Source organism: Chinchilla lanigera, unplaced genomic scaffold, assembly GCF_000276665.1.
Source record: "Chinchilla lanigera isolate Chin_1 unplaced genomic scaffold, ChiLan1.0 scaffold00073, whole genome shotgun sequence".
Lineage (NCBI taxonomy): Eukaryota > Metazoa > Chordata > Mammalia > Rodentia > Chinchillidae > Chinchilla > Chinchilla lanigera.
In genome coordinates, this window is record NW_004955474.1 from 7,910,065 (window position 1) to 7,935,349 (window position 25,285).

The 25,285-nt window shown below is 35.4% G+C and overlaps 1 protein-coding gene across 1 annotated transcript in view; it reads left to right on the plus strand.

Moving 5' to 3' along the window:
* Window positions 1-25,285, plus strand: part of Itfg1 (integrin alpha FG-GAP repeat containing 1) — a gene marked incomplete in the record, with an annotated part of 219,908 nt that overhangs the window by 109,081 nt on the left and 85,542 nt on the right. The window contains 2 exon segments of the mRNA XM_005401409.2: window positions 6,034-6,128; window positions 8,135-8,307. Of these exon segments, the coding sequence (XP_005401466.1) occupies window positions 6,034-6,128; window positions 8,135-8,307 (268 nt within the window).

Below are 25,285 nucleotides of genomic sequence, written 5' to 3' on the forward strand. Positions count from 1 at the left end.
AAATTAAGACAACTGCATGTCTAGATGTTCTGTTCTTTTTTTTCCTCCTTCTGTGATTAATTCAGGGCTTATGGGTACAAAATGTATCTCAACTGTGATACTGAATGATGTTTCACTGATTTCATACATGAGTAACCTCCTAAATCGTGCTGTGTCTTTGAATAAGCTGCTGTAATGCAGAGGATAGTAGGAAAGCTTCATGTTAATAATCCTAAGGCTGAACAATGACTTTGACCTAACTGATTGGATAGTTACCTGGTTCTAACCATCCCTGGATACTACATGGTTGAACAAATGAGGGGCTGTAGTCAAGTCTTAACAGCCTCTCTCTATGTGTAATCCTGGCCTAAAATTTCTGAACCTCAACTTTCTTATCTATAAGATGGTGAAAAGATGAAGGGCCTAATTTCTATGGACCTTTATAGTTCTAAAATTATATAATTTGAAGTCACTGAGTAAATTAATCCAGTTAAATCTGATTGTATATTCTGTTTGAAACAGCTTTAATCATACACATTTGTATTCTCATCTTCAAAGCCAGATATAAAATACTAAATTGTTGCCAGTTAATTAAAGTTCTATTTTAAAGAATGGCTATTATCAAGAAGTCAGCCAATAACAAATGCTGGAGGGGATGTAGGGAGAAAGGAACCCTTCTCCACTGCTGGTGGGAGTGTAGACTGGTGCAGTCATTGTGGAAATCTGTGGAGATTCCTCAAAAACTAGGACTAGAAGCTCCATTTGACCCAGCCATTCCCCTCCTGGGGCATCTTCCCAAAAGAATTAAAAGTATCATACCACAGCAATACATGCACACCTATGTTTATAGTAGCACAATTTGGAGTAGCCAAATCTTGGAAACAACCCAAGTGCCCATCAACTGGTGAATGGATAAAGAAGGTGATTTTTTTTTAAAGCAATGGAGTACCACTCTGCCATAAAGAAGGATATTGTGAGACATTTCTAGGAAAATGGATGCACCTTGAGTCCATACTCTTATATGAAATAAATTGGACACACATGTGTAAATACTGCATTGTTTCTCTGGTGTGAGAAACCAAAAGTGTAAATAAGGTCCAAAATGTAACAGGTATTGTGAAATAGGAAAAAAATGTTCAAATGAGGAGGGGAACAAGGGAGAAGGGAGGGGGAAGGAAAGAAGGAAACAGTGAAAGAGAAAAAAGCAAAGAAAGAAAGAAGAAAGAAAAAAGAAAAAAGAAAAGAAAGAAAAAGAAAAGAAAGAGAAAGAGAAAATTAAAGCTCTGTTTTGTTTTCATTTGTTTTGTTTTGGGAAAAGGGTCTCACTGTGTAGTCCAGGCTCTAGACCTCTAGCTCAGAGTGCCCTTGCCTCACCTTCCCAAGTACTGAGCTTACAGGCATATACCACCCAACCCTAGCTAAAGTAAAGATTTTATTTTCAAATTTACTAATTTTATTTTCATTTGTATATTTCCTTACCTATATCAAAACAAGAATTGGAGTCATTTTGCTGCCCTCCTATACATGGATTTTCATCACTAAATACATCTCTGTCCTTCTGATCTTACACAACATTTTGGAATCAGAATTACGGTATTGGAAAGAGACTAGAAGCTGCCTTTCCTACCTTTAGGGGTGGATATGAATTAGTGAGTAAAGCAAAAAATAGGATTTTGTTTTAGTTTCTTATTTATTTTTAGAATTCACATTAGAGGTTTGATTTAGCTAGCAATTTGTTGTAATGGGTTTCTTAAATAGCAGGATTAGAGACTACTGAAAGAAAATACTTAATCTCTCACTTAAATGAAGTAAAATGATCCTAGAATGATCTCTTACCCCACCCCTGAATTTCCCTTCCTATTGAAAACACTCAAATACATAGACAAAGTAATAATCTTTAAATATTACTGTACCCTGTGCTCAATAAAGATGTATAAAATAAGCTAATCAGTTGTACAACAAATGGAATATTTTAAAATCTTTTTCTAGTGCTTTGTCACCATGATAAATGTATATGGGACATTTGATATTTGTAGTTTTCTTAGCTGTCATATTTCCTGTGAAAACATTTAAATAATACTGGTTTAATTTTGAAAGATATATTCAAAAAGTTTGAAATACCCAAACTAGAAATGTCTTCATTTATTATGAACATCATAGAAAATTATACTGTCTGTGTAATTGAATAGTGGTTTTGATAAGAGAGTTAAAAGGCTTATAATTTTCTTATATTTAATATTATAATGGCCATAGAGTTATAGATTTAATTATAGGAATGTTTAAAATAAACTAATCCAGACTTTCTTGTCTAACCCTCTTTCCAACTTCCAAAGGTAAATTAAACAAAACCATTGCCATATCAACTGTTTGGGAGATATTTCCACCATGATATCCTCAGGTACTGAGCTGGAATTGGGCTTCAGTCCAGCCCTGAATACCATACTCACATAGTCAGTTTTTACTTCTACCCACAAATTAGTAAGCAGAGAGGAAATTCAGATCAGGAAGTAAATGGGCCATGACTTTGCTGTAAAGAATTGTGAGCTAAGAAGAAAAAAAAATCTTACAGCATAGTAGTCAAGGAATCAGTTTGTTTACCAAGACAGAAAAGCACCAGCAATTGCGTATCCAAGAGACATCATTGAAGCATAACACGTATTTAAAGACTGAAATGAAACGAAAAACATTTTACTCTGAATCAGAACAGTAATAGTTTTTCCCAGGCCTTGACAAGAGAAAAAAAAATCATCATGGTAATCCTTTCTATGACCAAGATATTGACAAAACCTAAACCTGTATCAAATACAACCTGATAAGAAAACTAAAAATTAAAACCCTGAGAGTCATTTTCAAAATCAGATTGTAAAAAATGAAAATAGCTCAGTTCTTAGTACCAGTTTTGTGATTCTCAAACAGTGCACCAAAGTACTGACCTAGGACAGAGTTCCTACAGCTCTTTCAGGGGTCTGCAAGATCAAAACTATTTTTGTAATGTTACTAAGCTTTGTTTTTTCTTGCCATTTTGACCTTGTTGACCTTTTCATTGATGAGGCAAATCAGTGGTGGGTGAAGCTGTTTGCAGTTTAGCACAAAGTAGTAACCCCAAATTTACTTGGTTTGTGTGTGTCTGTGCATGTGCACGCGTGCGTGGTCACCACCAGCATACACACTAATAAAATAAGGTGGGACAGGAAGAAAATAAGAAGCATAGTTTCACCTAAGAGTGTTTCTGTTGGCCAGGCGTAGTGGTGCATGCCTGTAACCCCACCCAGAGGCTGAGGCAGAGTCTCTGTGAGTTCAAGGACAGCCTCAACTACACAAGAAGGCCGTGTCTCCAGAAAACAAAAAAAAAATGTTTTTCTTGAAGTAGCAAAACATAATAATTCTACTAAATCTCAGCCCTTCAGTATACATCTTCTTAACATATTCTGTGTGAGGAAATACAAACCATGCATAACACACTTCTGTTATACCTTGAATAAGATCATTGTCTTAATAAAAAGTACTGGTGTAATTGGGCTGCAGGCTGAACTAGCCACTTCTTTTTTGCCATGTTACATCATTTTTTACTTAGGAAGACTGCCAGATGAATTGGTTGTTTATGCTTTTGTATTTAATAGCATGTATTTAATAGACATTTTCTCTAAAATGAACAAACTGAACTCATTAGTTAAAGAAAATAACTGCTAGGAGTTGGTGCCAGTGATAAATTTTGAGCTTTCAAACAAAAGATTTTATCTAAGACTTTTCTGAGGGGCTTGTGATGACATTACCAAATGTGAATTTTTAATACTGTATGATGTAGTGTGTCTGCATTTTGGAAGATCTGCATAAGCCATTGAACCAACATTTTCCAAAGGACCAGTTTGTGATCTTAAAAAGTCATGCATTTTACATGATTGCACAGATAGATATAAAACATCTATCAAAAATGCAAGATAGAGCAGTGGATTTTAATAAATAGATTGGGGGCCGGGGATATAGCTCAGTGGCATAAGCGCCTGCCTGGCAAACGCAAGGTCCTGAGTTCAATTCCTGGTACCCAAAAAAAAAAAAAAAAAATTCATTAACAGAGTGGGGAAAATGCACTACTCTGTCTTTAAATTCTTCATTGCAAATAAACTTCATTATGAGAAAAAAATTATTGTTGTTTTGGTGGTAGTGTGGAAGAATATCTAGAGTTATCTGAAAAAGCTGTTAAAATACTTCTTCCAACTACATATTTTCATATTTGTCAACCAAGATAATATATTCTAACAGAGTGTTAAGGCAGGTGTTGAAGCCAGGTGATTCCACTCTTGTAAAAACTTACATGTAACATATTTATTATAGTTGTTATTTTTTACATAATAAATATTCAGGTACTTCTCAATCTTAATTTTTAATGTGGTAAATAGCCACAGATGTTACTCATATAAACAAAGCTCTTTTCATGTCTTTAGTTTTTAAGAGTATCAGAAAGTTTAACAACATTTTAAATTTCCTTTTTGGAGATAAAATAAAAATTTTAATTTCATATAGCAGTTTAAACAGTAAGTCCCATTTTAGGAATTTATGCCACAAATATAATCTCCTTAAAATTAGGCTATACAAGGTTATTGTTTCTTAGGTTGTTTGGGTTACTAAAAGATTGGAAAACAACCCAGTGTTTACATATCAGTACACATTGAAATATGTACATATGATGCAATACTATATATTAGGCAGTTACAAATTTACTGATAGGAAACTGTCTCAAAAATATATTAAATAAAAAATCCAAGTCCCAGAAAGTGTGTAAAGTACTATTATATTTGTACAGAATGGTATGCAGTACATGTACATATATGAACCGTCATTGGAAGGATACATATGAAACTGCTATAGTGGCTGTCATTCAGGAAGGGAGCAGGGGACAAAAGTAGGAGGAAGGGTTTTTTTTTTAACTGAATACCCTTTGAAGAATTCTTTTAAAAAATACTCCCCAGAATGTCTATTTTTTTTTCTTGCTTAAGTTGGATTCCATTGGCTAGACTTACATCCCACTCTGGCTAATGTTTTCTGCTTTTGAATACATTATTGGAGATTTTATAGGCTTCTTATAATTGTGTGTCTTTCTTTGTATGTAAACCTACACAGTAAAGGATATTTAATTATTAGTAATTATTTTATTGCCTTCCTAGTATTTATACTACCTTGAGCACAAGTTAAATGATACAGTAAACCATGGGAGTTAAAGCAACATATAAGTCAGGCTCCCAAATTAAAAGCTACATGACTGTTCCTGTTAAGAGATTTAGCTCCAGCTCATCCAAATCTGTAACCCCCATCAGCCGGTGAGGGCAGTAGATAAGCAGCAGCTCAGGAGGCACTGCCTGCAGGTTCCTCAGTCATCTCACCTCTAGAGATACTTGCAAAATAGTATGCACCTCTAGAGATACTTGCAAAATAGTATGCACCTCTAGAGATACTTGCAAAATAGTATGCACCTCTAGAGATACTTGCAAAATAGTATGCAGCTTCATAAAACAAATTAACCAGCTATAAAGAAAATCTGTATTTTCCTTTATTTGCTGTTTTACTGGTAAAGATCTGTGAGTGCATTTTGGAAGCTAGAGCGCTAAGAACTTTGTAACTCTTGAAGTGAAGCTCATGCTGAATAAAGGGCACTTAGAACTGTGCACAGATAGTCTCTTGTGTAAAATAGGCTGCACAGCAGTGTGTTATTACTGACATGCTTATTTTTCTCCTGCTGTTGCCACAACTATTATATAAAAGCTACCTTTTTAAAAGTTGTTGATTTTAACAGGAAATCCCAAAATAAGACTTTTTCTAACACTGGATAAACATATGATGATAGAATTGGTTGTAATTCAAAGCAAAACATAATCCCGAGTATAAGTAGCAAGGACCAGAGTGATGTTTTAAAACTGAGTTACAGTCATTATGAAGCCACGTGTCAGATTTTTTGGTGTTACCCAAATTAATGGAGACTTTGAGTAGGAATTTTAACCTGACAAATAAAACACTTTTTTGTGTGGATGTTAAGTGGACTCTTGAAGTTTCTTTTGCCAGATGGAGATGGACATATGGATCACTTACTGCCAGGCTGTGAAGACAAAAACTGTCAGAAAAGCACCATCTACTTAGGACAGTCTGGAGCAAAAGAGGTATATCAGTGCTTTCTGTTTTTAATGTGCTTGAAAAAACTTCAGAGTTTGCAAAAGACATCTGAAGAATCAGAAAAATTAAAAACTAATTTATTGATCTCATTTTAACTTAATGTACATTAAATCTATTTTTTACTCAGAAATTACTGCTATAGTCATTTCTGGTGAAGAAAATTCATGCTGGATCCTGTAATTAAATGAACTGTTAGTATTTTCTATGCCAGTAGTATAATAAAATACACTGGTTGTATAAAAGAACACCATATCTATCTTCAAAGCTAACCTTGTTTTTATTTGTGGTATCTAGATCTATTTCCTTTTTTCATGTTGATTTTTTTATCTGTAGCTTATGTATAAATAATTTAGAGTCTGAGAGTCTCAGAGTATTAATATATGAATGATAGGTTATGCCAGTAGTAGAATTAATCTGCTTTATTTTCTTTTGGAGGGTAATAAATTATACAATAACATGTTGACTTTTATATCCCTTATGAATAGGAAGTATTACATTTTATACACTAAAGAAACACTAGAGAAAAGAAATCATATAGTCAGCACTCTAAAATCATTTGACCATTACACTGATAAATTTTACTACCTTTAACTGTTTTTCGGTTTGTAATTCAATTAACACATTAGGTCAAGTCACACTCCATTATTGGTTTATAGGTATAAATAACCTGGTTAATTATATCCTATCTTCAAGTGACAAGCTATCATAAAAATATACTCAAACTACACGGACATTTCTCAGGGAAGGTAGATGCTGCAGTTCTCTGGTACGGCTGTGGATGTCATATTGAATGAAAAATCTCTTCCTTTTCAGCATATGTGCTGCTGAAGAGAGCACCTTTTTACTTTTTAGACTTGCCATAGTAGAAGCTCTGTTTCCAGTTAATTATCCTCGTTAATAAACCCTAAAATTGAGAAGTCTGTGAATACAATGTTTTGTGAAATATCCCATCTAAATAAAAGCAACAGTATTTTCCAAGTCAAGTAAAACTGTTAAAACATTTCGATGTTATATAAAATAATACTTTTTTGCTTGAGGGATGACTGGAAAATTAGTTTAAAATGCAGGTCATCTTTTAAAAACCTCATATTGTGCAGATATCTTTATTGTGGGATTTTCACCCTTTTTCTATGTCACATTATACTTTGAAAAATTTATGAACTGTTGGAGGGCCAGGGATATAGCTCAGTGGCACAGCACCTGCCTGGCAAGCATAAGTTAGTCCTGAGTTCAATTTCTGGTACCAAAAAAAATATAATAACATTGAACTGTTGGAGATACTCTTCTTGTTAAACCATTAAATTTGTTTGTTAGCCATTTTTAATATAGTTTAGCTTGTAATTACAAAAGTAAATTACCTGCTTATCAGGAAAAAACAAACACTTTGGGCACATTTGGCTTCCTGGCCTTTTGAGCTAGTTATTATGCCTGCTTCTGTTCAGACACCTCCAGGTTTTGTACCCACGCCTGTCCTCTTAGCTAATTGTGGGCATGCCTATAATTGTAATGACATGACTTCCAAGGTCCTTCATTTGTAAGAGGCACAGCAGTAAAGCAAGAGAGACTCATGTGCTTTCTTCCTAAGTTGGCCCATTTGAAGGGTATCTGTTCTAGAAGATACTATTGTTTGTTCTAGTTCTTTAAAATATTCATTTGAGGTTGTATTTCTGCTTGACACAAGTTTTACATTCACGATTCAGCTACATGAGAACTAAATCAGTTCAATCTTAAGGTTCTATGAGTTTATAAAAAGCTTTCTGTGGCTGTGGGTACTGAGTTCAAACAAAGATGACTGGTGATAACTTCTAAGAGCAACTTGCTTTTTTTCCCAGAGTGTCACTCACCTGTTCATCAAAATAAATACTACCCTGTCGTGTTATGGAAATGAGGTGACATGATGATTATCTTGAGAAATTTTAATGGACTGTTTCTGGTGCAGATGGTAATTGCAAAAAAATAACTCTGAAAGCTAATTTTTTCTCTTAATCTATAGTGGATTCCAGTCCTACAGGATTTCAGCAATAAGGGTACACTCTGGGGTTTTGTGCCATTTGTACATGAAGAATGGCCAACTGAAATTCCAATTCCAATTACCCTTCATATCGGCGACTACAACATGGATGGCTACCCAGATGCGCTTGCCATACTAAAGAATACATCTGGAAGGTATGAAAATTAAATCATGTAAGAAATGTTGTAAAAACACCTGCATATGGCAGTTTGTAACTAAGTGGCACTTAAATATGGTACTGTGGTATAGTCCCTTCAAATAAGAAACATGACAATGAGCTCAGTTCCTGTTTCCTTCTGTGATCCCTGAGCTTTCCCTGACAACTTAGAATGCCTCTACTTTTTCATAAATTTATTTTCTGTAGAACAAAAATGAACTGTCCGTTCGAGTAAAAAGTGATGTTTCATTCAACATAACTGGTCTTTAAGCATCAAATTTATATTATAGACACATGGTCCAGTTATATTTTAAGACTGAAGATGATGATAGATAGGAACTGACCCTAGGCTTTAGTCACACCCCATCCACTATCTATCCTTGTGGCCTTGAACAGATTACCTGAATTCCTCAGTATAAAATGAAAGTAGTAACTGTGCTTCTAGCATAAATTAGGTAAAAGTCAGTGAATGACTGAGTGAGGTATTCTGCACGTAGGAGGTTTTACTTTCAGTTCATATTACCTCATTGATGCTTGCTTTGTAATGGCATTGGAAATTCTAACATTGATGCCATGTGTATATATAAAATGCATGTTTATGATATTACCAGAGATTTGAATGCTGCAGTTACTCTTTTTCTTTTTAGTAGAAGTACTACTACATAAACCAATAGTTACATTTCATAATTAGCCAAAATCTTGGCAGATTCCGTAAAGAATAGTATTCCTGAAGTTTAATATCTGTGTTAGTCATCTTACCACTAGTTGTATTCCTTGGCCCTGCTTATTCTTTCTTGCTCCTGTATCTTTGTTCTGAGCATTAATCCATTAGTGAGTGCCCCTAAAATATTTAAAAATTGTAGGCTATTCAGGCATGGCGCTGCACACCTGTAATCCTAGCACTCTGGGAGGCGGAGTCAGAAATAGCACAAGTTCAAGCCCACCTAGCAACTTACCATACCCTGTCTCAAAATCAAAATTAAAAGGTAGAAGCGTTCAGTATGAGGAATAAGTTCAATCTCCAGTACCAGAAAAAAAGACTTTTGGGAAACTGTACTTCAGCTTATCTAAGGACCTTGATGTGAAATTAAAATGTCTCTGAGCTGTTTTACAGAATCTTCCAGGGTCATGGTCACCGTGTTGTTATATGGGGGTGATACATACTCATCATCTGTTTCTTATGCACCTCCCATCCCCATATTGGGGATTCAATCCAGGGACACTGTAGAGCAACATCCCAGTCCTTTTCATTTTGTATTTTTGAGTTAAGCCTTCACTATGTTGGCTAACCTGCCCCCAAGCCTGTGATCCGCTTGCTTCAGCCTCCTGAGTAGCCTCAGTTATAGGTGGGCCAGACTGCTTGTGACCCAAAATTTCTCTATTTTGGGTATTAGACCTACTCAAAAGAATAAGAAATTGTATCTTATGTTTACTAAACTTATGATTACTTATCCTTAGAAGAACATCTAAATAATTTATATTTTGGCTTTAAAAATTACCAACCTTTTCTCTTTTAAGTCTTCAAATATTTAACTTGGGTTCCTTTATCTTTCAGTAATAATGATGGTATCGATAGCTAATTAAACAGTGTATACCATAGTTATACAGGAAACCGCCCATAGGTACCAAAAGCAGTCATACTTTCTTGTAAAAGTCTAGATACTTTTATAAAAGCAACTCTTTGAAACCCAGTTTTTCTGTTCCATTTGGATGACAGAACTGAAAGATACACTCAGTGTTTGTTAAATCACTAGATGAGAAATGGCCCTCTACTTAAGAGGGAGATGTGTATCTAGAAGAATTTAGCCTAATAGAGTCTTGAAAAAATAGAATAAGAAAAGATACATGTATTTGCACCTTTTCCTACATGAATGTACTTTTATTGAAATAGCAGTTTCTAATTTTTAATTGACTTCAAGACTGCTGTGTTGCTGAGAATTAGTATTGGGTTGATGTTCCTAATTTGAATGGGTTGCTACTGGAGAAGTCCATCTCCTTTTTTCCGCATATTCTGAAAATCAGGGAGCAACTAAACAGATGAAAATAAAATACATAACGTGTATTTCAGGAAAAGAAATTCTAAAACCATGAATTAACTTGTTTTGCAGGTTTCTTTGTTTTATTTTGAGAAGACAGTTTGGGTTTCTATTTTCTTAAACATCTAATTTGTCACCAGTTAATCTTTAAAATCATATTAAAAGAGAAAGATCTTTCCTTGGACATTTTTCTTTCCTTCGACATTTACCCAAGTGGCTCAACAGCACAGGCGAGATGAGCTGTTTTGTGTATGTGCAGCGCAGACTGAGACCCTGCTTGCTCTCCCTCTGCTCACCACAGTGCCATGTGCTGTGTGTGGTCATGTCATCTTATTCTTTGAGCATATGTTTTTTTGTGAGATGAAAGACAAAATGACCTTGTTCCAATGCTATACTCTTGAGCAAATAATAAAATGTATACGGTAGTATAGTACCTCAGTTCATGAACTTAAAGAATTCCACAGTTCTGGTTGCAGAATTCATTCCCTGATTCTGGTTGTAACCCAACTGCAAGCATATACGTGGGTATAGAAAAATGTAAATGCATCCTAATTTGCAGTGGGGAGATTGGGAAAACATGAGCTTTGTCCCTCATTGTAAATGCCAGTGCTGCCACTTGGTAGTTCTGTTTTTTAAGCAAATTATTTAACCTACCTGTCCATCTATAGATCAATAAGATGTTAGTTATACCCACCCTCCAGGTTTCTTGTGAGGATTGAGTGAAGCGCCATTCCTTCCTCTTCCTGCTCAGGCTTAGCCTATTAAGAAGCCCATATTTAAGTTAGACTGGCACAATGTGAATGTTGACTTCACTTCCAAAAGGTCTCCTGTAGGTAGTTAATCTCCTTACAGTTATATATTTATAACCTCCTTACAGGTATATATTTATAACCTCCTTATAGTTATGTATTTGTTCCATAGCTCTAAGCCCCAAAGAGCAGATTATGTGTTTAAAAAAAAAATGAATTTTTTTTGAGACAGGTTCTTGCTGTGTAGTCCAAACTCACCTTGAACTCACTATGTAGCCCAGGCTGGCCTCGAACTCACAGTGATCCTCCTGCCTCAGCCTCTTGGGTGCTGGAATTACAGATGTGTACACCCTCCCCGCCGGCTATGTTTTAGAAAATTTAAAACATGTAAATCTAAGCTTGGAAGGTAAACATTTTCTTCAAACCTAAATTGTTTAGTCAGATTAGCATATTTTAGGTAATGGTGGGACCTGTTGACAGCTTGCAGAGAACTATCAGTAACTGTAAAAGGGAGAAGGTAAAGGTAGTAGCAAAAAGTAACTTAAAATTTCCAAATTTTTCCACACCTTCATTTTGTAACCTTTCCCCCTACAGCAATATTAGATAACTTTTCAGTGTCATGTCCATGAATTTAAAAAATGGTAACATATATGTGTTAGCAAAATTGATCATTTTACAGAAGCATATATTTTTTTCTTTTTTGTGAGCAAAAGTAAAGACATATATTTCTTAACATACATATTAGATATTAACACTGCTAAAAAGAAACAAGGCCAAAAGGTCACAGATAAAGAAAGGGTCTTTTCCTTGTCAGCACTTCCTGTGACTAAGGTGTTTGAGAACAATGCTTGTGATTTATTTTAAAAGATAAAATTCACATTTCTCTTGCCTTATAAATAAATGTGAATACAAATCTTGACTATTAAATACACTTGTTAGGTACACACCTATAACCCCAGCACTCTGGGAGGCTAAGCTAGGAGGATCACAGTGTTGAGCCCAATCTGGGCAAGTTAGCCACTTGGCAAAACCCTGTCTCAAAATTTTAAACTTTTTGAAGGGCAGAGGATGTAACTCAGCACAAAGACCCTGGGTTCAGTCTCCAGAATTTTTAAAAAAGAAAGTGATTGTTCATTCTACTACTAATAGAAAAAATTAATTGCCTGGAAAATTCATGAAGAACCAGAATAATGGCCTGTTTTAATAGAGTTACACTATTTTTTTATTATTTTGCTGCTTTTCAAATATACTACACCACATTACTTTTGTAACCCAAAACTTTTTTTTTCTTTTAAAGAATCATTTGGGGAAACTAGAAAAAATCTCATCCATACAGTTGGCTGCCTCTTCAGCATCTGGCCTCCATGTGAAATTACCCAATGAAGTGAGTTAGAGGGCACTTCTGAGTTTAGCAAGTGTTATAATCTGATAATATAACAACTTTTACTGATTTTGATCAAACAGTAAAATGAGACTTGTTAAAATTTTAACTGGAGTATTAGAACAGTTAGAAGTATATATCAGAGAAAGATCATACTGTTTTCTAACTAGCACTCTGTTAAATAAATCAGGCAGTCCTTATGTTACCATTTTTCATGTCACTCATGAAATATTTAGCCAGAAAAAGTGGAGATATTACTAGTTCAAAACAGAATTTATTCTTAATCATTTTAAAATTTATTTTTATTAGTACATGCTTGCAGTACATAATGATTACATTCATCATGGGGAGTTGGTACATGAACACAGCACATCTTAATTCCTTTTATTCTAAATCCAAGGTACACAATAGACATTTACACATTTGACTTTCCTATATTACAGTAACATTAACCTCTATTTTTATTCCATTATCTGCACACAAAATCACTTTGAGCACTTTGTGTTGATATGAGGAGGTAGGTTGCTTATTGCCTGTAATTTTCCTTAATACTTGCCTTGTGTATCTTGTTTGTATTTGTCTTTCAGTATATCTCTAGCCACATGTTTTACTTACTTATTTATAAAGGCATATAGAGTTCTGTGTTCAAATACTTCTTTAAAATTTGGACTCATAGGTGTTTAAGGTTGAAAGGAAATTTTAAATCACCTACTCTCTTCCCTGACTTACAAGTTAATTAGGGCTCAGCACAGTTAAACGACTTGTCTAAGATTGCTTAATAGTACAACTGAATGTACCACTCAATTAGTGATTGTAGCTCTTTGCAGTTTCCATTCATTATGTTGTTTATGCATTCAAGAATTTGTCTACTCTGTTGATAGAGAAGTGAGCAAGACATAGTATGGTTCCTTGTCCTTGTCGCACTTCAATCTAAGTGGATGATTCTTTGGAAAAGTTGAGTTACTTGCTATGAGGGAATAGTGTGAGATACAATGAAAATGTATATACCAGGACTATTTCTCCTAGTCTACAAGATTCAAATAAGAAATCTTCCATGAAGTTCTTATATATGTGTGACACTGTATAAAACAGAAGACAGATGAGTAAATGGAAACATTAACACTGGTTCTACATTCTGATAGAACAAGTTAATGCTCACTTTTAAGAACAGTTTTAAGAACAAACTGAACAGACATTTTTCCAAAATATACAAATAGCCAAAAAGCACACAAAAAAGCGTGAAAGCGTTCAGTGACATTGTCTTTCAGTAGTGAAATGCAAATCAAAACCATAATAAGATACCACTTCATATGCACTAGAATAGCTAAAATCAAAAACCCAAACAGTAACAAGTGTGAACAGGAAATACAGAAACTGGGACCTTCATACATGGCTAATAGAAATGCAGAGTCATGCAGCCACTTTGGAAGACTCTGGCAGTTTCTCAAAAACGGAAAATGCAGTGATGATCTGACCCAGCAGTCGTATTCCTAGATGTATACTTGCAAAAATTAAACCATGTATTCACATGGAAACTTGTATACAAATGTTCACGTCAGCATTATTTCACAAGAATCAAAACTAAAAATAATGGAATATTACTCACCCCCCAAAATGGATGAAATCCTGATACATACTACCACACTGCTTAAACTTGAAAATCTGCCAGCTGAATGCAGCCAGAAACAAAGACTACATTATTGTAGGATTCCTTTTATGTAAAATTTCCAGGGATAAGCACATCTGTGATTCAGATAGTCGATCAGTGTTTAGCAGGAGATGGGGCAACAAGGAATTGGGGATTGATAATTTTGTGATAATGGAAATGTTTGGAATTAGTCTGGTGAGGTTTGCACCCCAGAGTGAATATGTAACAATCACTAAATTAAAGATTTTAAAATAGTATATTTTATGATACATGAATTAATTTAAAGAAAACTAAGTAAACCATGGCAAGCTATCATGGTAATCACTAGTCACCAGTGTTTATTCATTGAAATTAAATAAAGATTTTAAATGTAGTTCCTTACTGTAGTAGCCACATTTCCAAGTTCTCAGAAGCCCCATCAAAAATACAGAGTGCTCTATCAACACAGAAAGCGATGCTAGAAAGCAGTGTTTGTACAGTCAGTGGAATTTCTGGTGTCATGAAAGCATCTCTTTTCTTTCTCTTCTTATCTCCCACCCCCAGCCCATGCTGGGAATTGAAACAGGGCCCTTGCATATGCTAGGCAAGTGCTATACCCCGAAGTTGTGCCCCTACCCGCAGCATCACTTCCTGACCAAGCATCCTGCATTATTTACATCTAAATGACCTTCATCTGTGGAATGGGCCTTGCAGTTAATACAAGTTTTTTGTTTGCCTCCAGGAGCCAAATCTTTGGACATACTTACTCATTTGACAAACATTCATTGAGTATAAACTATGTGAAATGACAGTATAAAATAGCAGAAAGAATACAGATTTTAGAATTTACCACATTATTAGATCTCAGGTGTTTCTGAACCTGTTTTAGCCATAGTTGTCTCATTAGCACAATAGGGGTAGTAATTCATACCTCGCAAGAGTGTAGGGATGAAACTGAACAATGTGTTAAAGTTGTGTGCCTGGCACCTGGTATGTGCACGGCGTAGTGGTTGATGATGTGCTGCCAGCTCAGGATTCTGAAGCAACTCTAGGAGTATGTCATCTGGAAATTGTCTTTTGCAGAAGAAAGCTACCTCATCTCATGATACGCCTCTTTAGCTGCATACAGGGACTGGTCAGTAAATGCTTGACCTCTCCTCAGAAGGCTTGTCCCAACTTCACAGCACCCTATGGGGTACATTGAGGTCTTTATGAAAAATGCATCACAGTCAGAATTCTTCATCTGCCTGTTCCCTGTCTTCCTATAGATGTTGATGCTGAGAGTATAAATTTCCTGTGTCCCTAATTTCCATCTCCAGTCTCCTAAGGGAGCCCAGTTTGCAGCAGACAATTAGTACCATCCTTACTATACTGGGCAGAGGATTGAGATACACATGGGAAATGACATGATTTCTTTCCTCCATAGTCTACAGTATAGGATAGAGTATCAGGAAATGCTTTTGACAGCAGCTTATATTTAAACTGAACCTCAAAAGAATTAGAAATAATTTACCACTGAGTAAGGTGAGGGAATGGATTGCAGGGAGAGAGCATTCGCTAAGGCATAGATCATCTGAGGCAGAGGATGCATGAAAGAGAATTGTAAGAAATATTGTTAACATCTGAAGTTCTGTGAATTGGCTACCATTGTGTCCTGTGACTATTTTGTAATATAATGATCAGAATTCACATTTTAGATTATTTTTAACTTTTATTCTAAGTAAGTTTCTGTCACATGTGACTTCAATAATTTTTAACATCCCTTCAGAATATTACATTGTAAATTTTAGTGAAATATATGCATGATTGAAAAAAAACTTTCAATTTTTGGGTGTTCTTCTACAAAGTTAAGAGTATTTCATTAACATTGTGTTTATTGATGAGAAGCTGAAACAGCTGTGTAGCTTCAGAAACAAAAGCATCATTCCATGGCTTATATGAAGCATATGAATTTTGTTAAAGACGTGTCAGAAATAGCATACTCATTCTTCTTTTGACTCACCAGGGAGCATAGAGAACAGTTTTAATGAGGATGGCTCTGGGGAAGGTAAGCATAGTTGACTTGCCCCTTATGAATTAATCAGGCAGACACTTGAAGGATTTATTGAATTTCTGTTATGAGTTGATTGGTTTAAGAAAAAAATGTTATGGAAGTGTTTATCTTTCATCTGTTTTGATGATGGCCACACTGTACACTGCAGTTGCTGAGCATACCAGCAAACTAGTATCAGATAGTTTTCTCTATCAGCATTAAAATAGCTGAGGGTGAGAAAAACATTTTCAGACTCTTGTGTAATGAATCCAGTATCTGTTTATATTCATGACTGAAGAAATATATCTTATTAATACCCTCTTTGTTATTTTTATTCTGTTAATATTTTTATAAACATACAATTATTTAATATCTTCACTGAGGTAAAATACCATGCCATAAAATTCACACCTTGAAAGTGTACAATTTAATGGCTACTGTTATATCCACATATTTTTTTATCTATCACCACTTTCAATTTTAGAACATTTTTGATACAACTCCCAAAAGAAAACATTGTGCCTCTAAACCCATCACATCCCCAGCCATAGGCAGTCACTGATCCATTTGTGGTCTCTGTATATTTGAGTATATACTTTTATATACAGTCTATACAGGAGAAATATCAGCACTTTATTTCTTTTTATTGCCAAGTAATCTTCCTTAATATGGATATGCCACATTTCATTTATCAATTCATGAACTTCAAATGGTCACTGGCAGAATATGGTAGAAAAGATACTAAGAATGACATTGGATTATGTGTTTCTTTTTTTTTTTATTTTAAAGAGAATAATAAAAACAGAACAATAGCAAAATACCAACAATATACACAAAAACAAAACAAAAACATTAAAAATGATATAGGGTTTCAGAGCAAAATGATAAGAATTAAGATAACAATGTGTATTTCTTTTGTAATGCCACAGTAACAAATTGGCACAAACATAGTATCTCTTTTAAAAGGCAAGTTTATTGTATTACAATTCAGGAAGTCAGGAGAGTCTGAACTCAGTTTTCCTGGGCTAAAGATGTTAGCACTTCTGGTTTTTCTGGAAGCTATAGGAGAAAATGCATTCCCCTGCCCTGTCAAGCTCTGAAGACTTGCCAGCATTCCTTGCCTTAGGGCCCCTTCCTCTGTCTCAAAAGCCAGCTGTGTAACCCCTTTGTTTAGTCAGGATTCTTCAGCAAAACAGACTAGGAAGGATAAGGGAAAAAATTTATTATAAGGCATTGTGTCACACTGTCATGGAAGCTAATTATTCATAAAACAGCACACATTTATTCTATTATGTTGGCAGGTCAAAAATTTTATGTTAATCATATAGCATCGTTGGGTAACTGTTATTCTGTTTGTCCCAAGTTATGCATTGGTACAGTTTTCTGAGGATAATTGCTGATATTTGCTCAGCGGTAATGAAGTTACCTGGTACTTTGGTAAAAGCCTTGCATAGTATTTCATTTAATCCGCACATTGTCCCAGGAAGCTGTTATAGTTGTGTTTGTCAGCTTTCAGTTATTGGGGCACAATACCTAAGAAAGGTAATGTAAAGGAGGAAAGATTTATTTTGACTCTTGGTTTTAGAGGTTTCAGGCTATGCTTAGCTGGCTTATTGTCTTGGCCAGAAATGAGACAAGACAACGTGGTGGGAGGGTAAGGAGGAAGAAGGGTGCTCACCTCATGGCAGCTGGGGAGCGAGCAGAGAGCCAGAGAGGAAGGGCTGGGGACAGTACACACCCTTCAGAGGTTCCCACAGCCTCTTGCTGGAAAGACTCCCAGAACTCAGGAAAATGCTCCTTACACTACTACACTGTGTTATAAAAGATACAAATGAAATTGGTACGTTAGGGCAGGTCCAAAAGGGTCCTAAACACAGGAAACACCAAGAAGTGACAAATGTGACAGAAAATAGGAATAATTATATCTAGTGTAATATGAGAAATGTGTACAGTATATACACAGTTTTGCATGCAACCTAAACATTCTTTTTTTCTAAAATACCAGGAATCGAACTCAGAACCTTACACTTGCCAGGCAGGCACAGTGCTGCTGTGCTGTATCCATGGCCCAACCTAAGCATTCTTGATCTTATTTAGGTAATAATGATATATCCTATGGTCATAAAGGTATTTTTCTTCTTTATCATAAACAGTTTAAAATTTTGCTTTTCAGTCCACCTAGAATTTATGTGTGTATATTGCATTAAAGGGATCTAATTTTATTCTTTTGCCCTTGGGTAGCCAGTTGCCCCTTTGTTCAGAGAGGGTGTTCCTCCTTGGGTTCTCTTTTTCTGTGCCTTCCATTGCCTTGCATAGCAGTCTCAGCACTAACTGCACATTGTGTTAATTATTGTACAATCTTCCCAGGTAATTTTTTCTTTGGCACTGTCTTGACTGTTCTTGTCCCTTTGTTCATCCATATACATTTACAGTTTCTTTTTTATTTTACAAAAAAATACTTTTGCTATTAGTTTTAGTTTGTGAGGAATCAGCATGTCTGTGACGTTGAATTTTCTAGTCCACAGCATTGATTTATGCTTTCTTTAGATGTCCTTTAGTAATGTTTTGTCAGCGCTTCATAAGACTCCTACACAGATCTGGTTGTATTCTCTTTAATAACCTAAATATTAACTTTAAATAGACATGTTGCTATAAATGAGAGTTCTCCTATTAATTTTGTAATGATTGTTACTGATCAGTAAGAAGCCTGCCGACAGAATGCAAATATAATATAGTTGTTTTGGTTTAGGTTTTTAAGGTGGTTTTGTTTCAAATGGTGCTGGGATTGAACACAGAAAATCATGCGTGATAAGCGTGCATTCTCACTGAACTGCCACCCCGCCTGTATTTTTATTTTATATATTTTTCTAACTGAAATTAAAGAAACTTACAAAGTACAAATAAAAAGTAAATTTAAATCACCATTAATCATATCACCTAGAGATAATCACTGCTCTTTTGGTATATGAAAGAATCACAAATTAGTTTTTAAAATTACCTAAAAGTAGCAAAAGTACTTTTAAAATCCATTCACAAGTTAATACGTGCATTTGTATGATCCTCCCTCAGTTGTTAGATGAAATAGAGAAGACTGCGTAGGAAAGAACAATTCTCTGGCCCTTTTACTCCTGCAGTTAAGGACAACAGACTGGTTGATATTTTACAGTATACAAAGCTACAGTGGGCCAGGCATTGTGTGTTGGTTGGGTTCAAGATGCTGATGTGTATGGATTCTCTACAGTGTGTACATGGTTTTCACCTTAGAAATTTAAAACCAAGTTTCTCTAAGATGCAACTCCTTCATTAAAATATACTTATTTTATGTAACTTTCATAAATAGCAATTATTTTGTATTCATTTCCTAGAATTTTTGTATAGGCCCATAACTGGCATCTTAAAAGCAGTAATGTTTATAATACAAAGGCAGCAGTTACAGAAATGTAATAGCTAGGGAGAAGACTGGGATTCTCAAATTCTGAGAAAATATTTATTAGAAGTCCTATCAGTAAGTTGACAATCAATGTCAACTAAACAGATTGAAATAACAGATTCATACATGCTCAGGAATACATGGTAAGTTAGCGGGAAATTTATGAACGTGAGTACAAGCAGAATAAACTTAAAATAATAAAAATATGATGTATAATATAAAATTCAGCCGGGCACAGAGGCACATGCCTGTAATCCCAGCACTCCGGAAGCTGAGACAGGATCATTGCAACTTCGAGGCCAGCCTGGGCTACAAAGTGAGCTCAAAGCCAGCCTGCACTGCGTAGGGAGACCCTGCCTCAAAAAAGACCAAAAAATAAAAATAAAAAAAATAAAATTCATCCATAAAAAAATCGTTGTGCAGTCTGTGTCCTCAGATGGGTCCAGGGAGGTCCGAAAGAGTCCCTGAGGATCTCAACTTGCGCCCCATCCCACGCACCAAGTAGGTTAGTTGACCCTCATCATAGAAAAGCATTGCAGGCCACAGCAGTGTGAGGCAGAGACCAACTGCTTAGGCAGGGTTAGAAAGTAAGAGAAAGAAAGCAGGAAGAGTCTTCAGCCTGCACAGTTGAAAGGGACACACTGATGAAGAGATTCAAACTGACGCATTCATGAGCCGGTTCTTACGTATTTTTTTGCTGGAGTTGTTTTCATGGTCCCAGTTCTGGTTTGCAGGGTGGCTCTGGGGAAAGTCTTTATTGCTTAAAGGAGCAGTTCAGTCCATGATTGTTTCTGCTTCGGGCATCTTGATCTTGGGGAGGCTGTGCTGGAATTAAAGATGACTGTAGGTCTAGAGCAATGACTGGAGACTTCCCGGCATGGTCGAATGTCCCTATAAATATCTTTTTCTTGTGTTTTCTCAGTAGTGGGGACTGAGCCCAAGGGCTTCACACTGAACTGTGTCCCCAGTCCTTTTTTATTTTGAGACAGGATCTTCCCATAGCTAGGCTTGAATTTACACTGTTGCTGCCTCAGCCTCCCAGAGTGCTGCTGGGATTACACGTGCATGACATCACAACCTGCTTCAGTCTCTTATCTTGGTGTCCTCAGTCTTGAAGGAAGATGAGATAGGCTATGTAGATTTGGGACCAGTCAACCTTGTTTTGTCAACTTCTGGACAGACACATGTCCGTCCACCAAGTTAAGACGTGAGCTGACCCAAATTTTTAAGGTAATAAATGAAGTAAAATGTTATTCTGCTTTCAGTTACCTTTTGGGCATCTGCAGGGCCAACTGAAGAGTCACTTGTAAAGCAAAAACCACTTCTAGGTCCCCGACTACCTCAAAAGAAAACACAAGTTGTGCTTTTAATAGATAACAGGCTATTAAAGTCCAGGAGTTCATCCTCTGTCCATCTGGTGGTCTCTCTCAGCCAAGCTTTTAAACTGCTGTTGTTGAGAGTCTAGGGAATTTCTTCCCTTCTTTCTTCCCCATAAATGAACATCAGAAACCAAGTAGAAAACTGAAAAGAAAATAGAACATCATTTTCTGCATACTGTAGAGTTTTAAGTAGAGTTCTGAAGAATGAGGAAGGAATTCTGAGATTTCCTGAGACTTCTTTGACACAATAGCAAGAGTATCTAAACAGACTTGCTCACGTCGAGACTCATAGCCTCCCCACGTAGTTAGAATTCTCCATACCTTCAACAGCTTGTTAGCATGAATATCCTAATATAGAAGCCACACTTCATTAATGTTACTTTACGTAAATTTTTATCATAGGTATGATACTTGGCAGTTTTTAAGCCACCATTTTCCCAAGAAAAGAGAATTTTCTCTCATCTGCGTGTAATAGTAAAGGGTAACTTAGCATGCTGAATTCAAATTGAGTCCGTTGTTACCCCCCAAGGCCAACAAATACTTGCCAAGGAATAAGTTTTCAGTATTTTTTGTACAAAATGTGGACTAAATGTATTATATCTGCTTTTTTTTTCAGCCCACATTTTAGTTAATTATCTAAATGTTTTGTCCTCTGCTTAATAAAGGTGATTAGGTATAGATTCTTGGTTTAATCTTATTTTAATGCATTTTCATTGGTGAGCTAATGCCCTTCCTGAGGTGCATAATTATCTTAACTCAGCGTGTTGTTGGGCTCTTCCCCAAAAAAAGATAAAATTGGAACTTAAACTTGCTTAGTTCTTGTGTCTCACAGGTATTAAACTCCGTAAATTGCTTACCCTTCACAAGCTAATGAATTTCTCAGGCATTGGTTTTGGAATATAGTGTAAACACAAAATATTTGTAGCAGAAAAGCAGCTTTGTTTCCTTGATTGAATTTTATTAGTATGCCCAACATTAAGTGAATATGACTGGTATTTATATAAAAATAGTATTATGATGGTGAATCAGTTGTACTTCAGAATGTACTCCTTTGGATAAAACTGATATTTCTTTAATAATGTTTAAAACATTTTAGAAATGCTTTAGGGATTGCTGGAATCAATAATTATTGTCAATTATTGTTAAAAATTGTTGTTAATGCTCTGGGGTTCTGTGTGGATGTGACAGAATGTTCTGGAATTAACTAGTAATACTGGGTGTATACCCTTGTGAATCTGCCAAAACCACTAAATTGTATACTTTATCATAGTGATGTTTATGGCATATGAATTCAGATGCTCACATCGGAGAACACTCAGTTTCTCCCTTAACCTGACAGTAAAACCTCAGCCAACTTTGCTCTACTAATTGACTTCTAATTGACAAATCCAGTGGAAATTTCAGCTTTTATGTCTCCAGATTCTTACCTAAATTTGGCTATTGATGACATGCTCGTAAACTTTTCCCAGTCTTCTCTGTATCCTGTAACAGGTTCTGGCTGTGTCTTCTTTGCTTTGTCCACCCTAACTTTGATGTTCCTGAGGTTCCACTCCCAGCCCTTTGTTTTCACTCTGCAAGTTCTTCATGTATTTTGGTCATTTGAATTACTGTGTATAAGAGTAGAAGTCTAAAAATCTCTGTATCAGGTATATAGATACAGATACAGATAAAGATAATTCCATGGAACTGTAAAAGTGTCTTCTATCCCTAAGCCTGTCCTTGTATTGTTTATCTGTGGTCACAACCATTACCTTCGTTCAAACTGGAAATGTCATCCTTCCTTTCCCTATCTCATCATTTCCTGTCTCTTGCCACTTATTCAACTTATCACTTCATCCTGCAGTGTTTCCAAGGACAAGTATATCCCAGCCAGCCTTTGTTCCTTCTATCTGTGTACTTTGTAAGTTGTGATATGTCTGCAAGCTGATGTAGATAATTTGTGGTAGAGCACTTGCCTGGGATGCATGAGGCCCTAGGATCAGTCCCCAGCAACACGTACACAGCCACACACACTCGCAATCTGAGTATCCTTTCTATTCCATTACCCAACTAACCAAATAAAATATAAATTTATTCTGAATGTCAGATTAGTCATCTTATTTGAACAATTTTAATTGTACTGTAAATTACAAAACACATCAAGAACAATATTTTTAGTATTTCGAAGTAGTTTTGTGTTACTTGGCTCGGCATTCTGTATTTGCCAGTAGTAGACAGCATGGGCTTCAGAGCAGCAATTCAAAAAAAAGATATTTCTCTTTCAGATGATTCCTAATAGATTTGTGTTCTTAATTTTCTAAAGGTTTAATTGGAATGATAGACATTTCCCAAAACTGAAGTTCTTCTTGCTCTGTGAGCCTAAGCTAATAATGAAATTAGGGAATTAAGAGGAAGAGAATTAAGAACAATCTAGAAGAAGTCACTGGAGGTTGAGATGTCTAAAGTGGACTCACAAGATCTAAGAGCAACCAGGAAAAATACCAAACTTCAAATTAAATGATCCATCACCTACCTGCCTTTTTTCATGAGAAATGAGATAGATGTACACAGCATATTGAGAACCTAGCCAATGATGGCAAACCTTTCAGAGCTTTCAGTGATACAAGCAGCATGCATGCCATAGGTTTGCCACCATTGACCTAGAATAACAAAAACTATTAAGTGATACTGTATTGAGAAACCCAGCAATTTTATTGCCTTTGAAGAAAAAATTAAAATGAGTCTCAAAAAATTGCAAATGCTGTGTGTGTGTGTGTGTAGGACAATGAATGAGAGAAGTGGCGTATGATATGCATATTGTCTGTGTGTGTCACTTAAACATTTCCCATGTTTTAACTATTTAAAATTTTCTGTAATGACTTAATTTTAACTAACTTTATTAAGATACAGCTCACCCCACATAATTCATCCTTTTACCAGATATGATCCATTCTCTTCATATTTCATAGTATACTCACGGAATTGTACATACATCATCTCAATTTCAGGACATTCTCATTATCCTATAAAGAATCTCCATTCACCTTAGCCTCTCACTTTCCAATCTTAGCAGCCCTGGGAAACCACCAATTTATTTCTCTAGTTTTGCCTATTCTAGATATTTTGTGTAAATAGTTATATAGTATAAGGTACTTTTATGTCTGATTTTTCTTTTTTAACTGTGTAGTGTTTTCAAAGTTTGACCACATAGTGGCCTGTAGCAGTATTTCATATCTTTCTGTTATCAATTAACATTCCATTATATGGATGTACCATTTTTTTTAAATGTATTCATTCATCAGTCAGTGGACATTCTTTTTTTTCTAATCTTTGACTAATACAAAAAGTGTTGCTGTGAACATTCATATACTACGTTTTGTGTGGAAACATTTTCATTTCTCTTTAGATATACATTAGGGTAGAATATACATTAGGAATGGAAAGCAACTGCGGGATTTCACACTCTCATCTACAGTGTAAAAGAATTCTAATTTATCTACCTCCTCACTGATAATCTTTTTATTATGGCTGTGTTGGTGGATCTGAAGCATTCGCTCATTATGTTTTAATTTGAAGTTCTCTGGTGGCTAATGATGTTCAGCTTCTTTCATGAATTTATTGGCTAATTTGTATAGCTTCCTTGCAAAAGTGCCCACTCAGACCTTTTGACTATTTTTTTTAGATTGGGTTGTATTTCTATTGTGAGTTAACAAGAATTCTTTATGTATTCTAGATACAAATTCCTTATCTGATTTCAAACTTTTTCTCTCATTCAATTGGTTAACTTTTCACTCTTCTAATTTTACTAACATACAGAAGCATAACATTCCAAGTATCTTTTCACTTTCTTGATGGGGTATCCTTTGAAGCACAAAGGTTTTTTATTTTTTACAGTGTTGCATATTTTTTTCTTTATTGCTTGTGCTTCTGCTGTTTTTATCATGGAAGAGTTCTGTGCATTTTTTAACAGTTTGACTGAAGTTTAACTGACATAGAGTAGACTGCATATCTTTAAAGTTTAAAAGTTGACATATGTTGGCATATCATATGCCTATAAAAAATCACCCTAATCAATAATAACAATGTTCACCACCCACAACATACCCTCTTAACCTTTCATAATTTACTCTTTCCATATTACACAGGTAACCACTGATCTGCTTCTCCTTTTAGGTAAAGTTGCAATCATCATATGTCTAGGTTCCTTCACTCAGCATAATATTAAGAGTCCTATCAGGGAAGAAATATAAAAGTTCCTAAATTCAAATGACAGTGGATGCACAACATACCCAAATTCTATAGGAAAGAATAAAAGCAGTTCTAAGGGGGACATTTATAGCTACAAACACTTTAAAGGAATAAA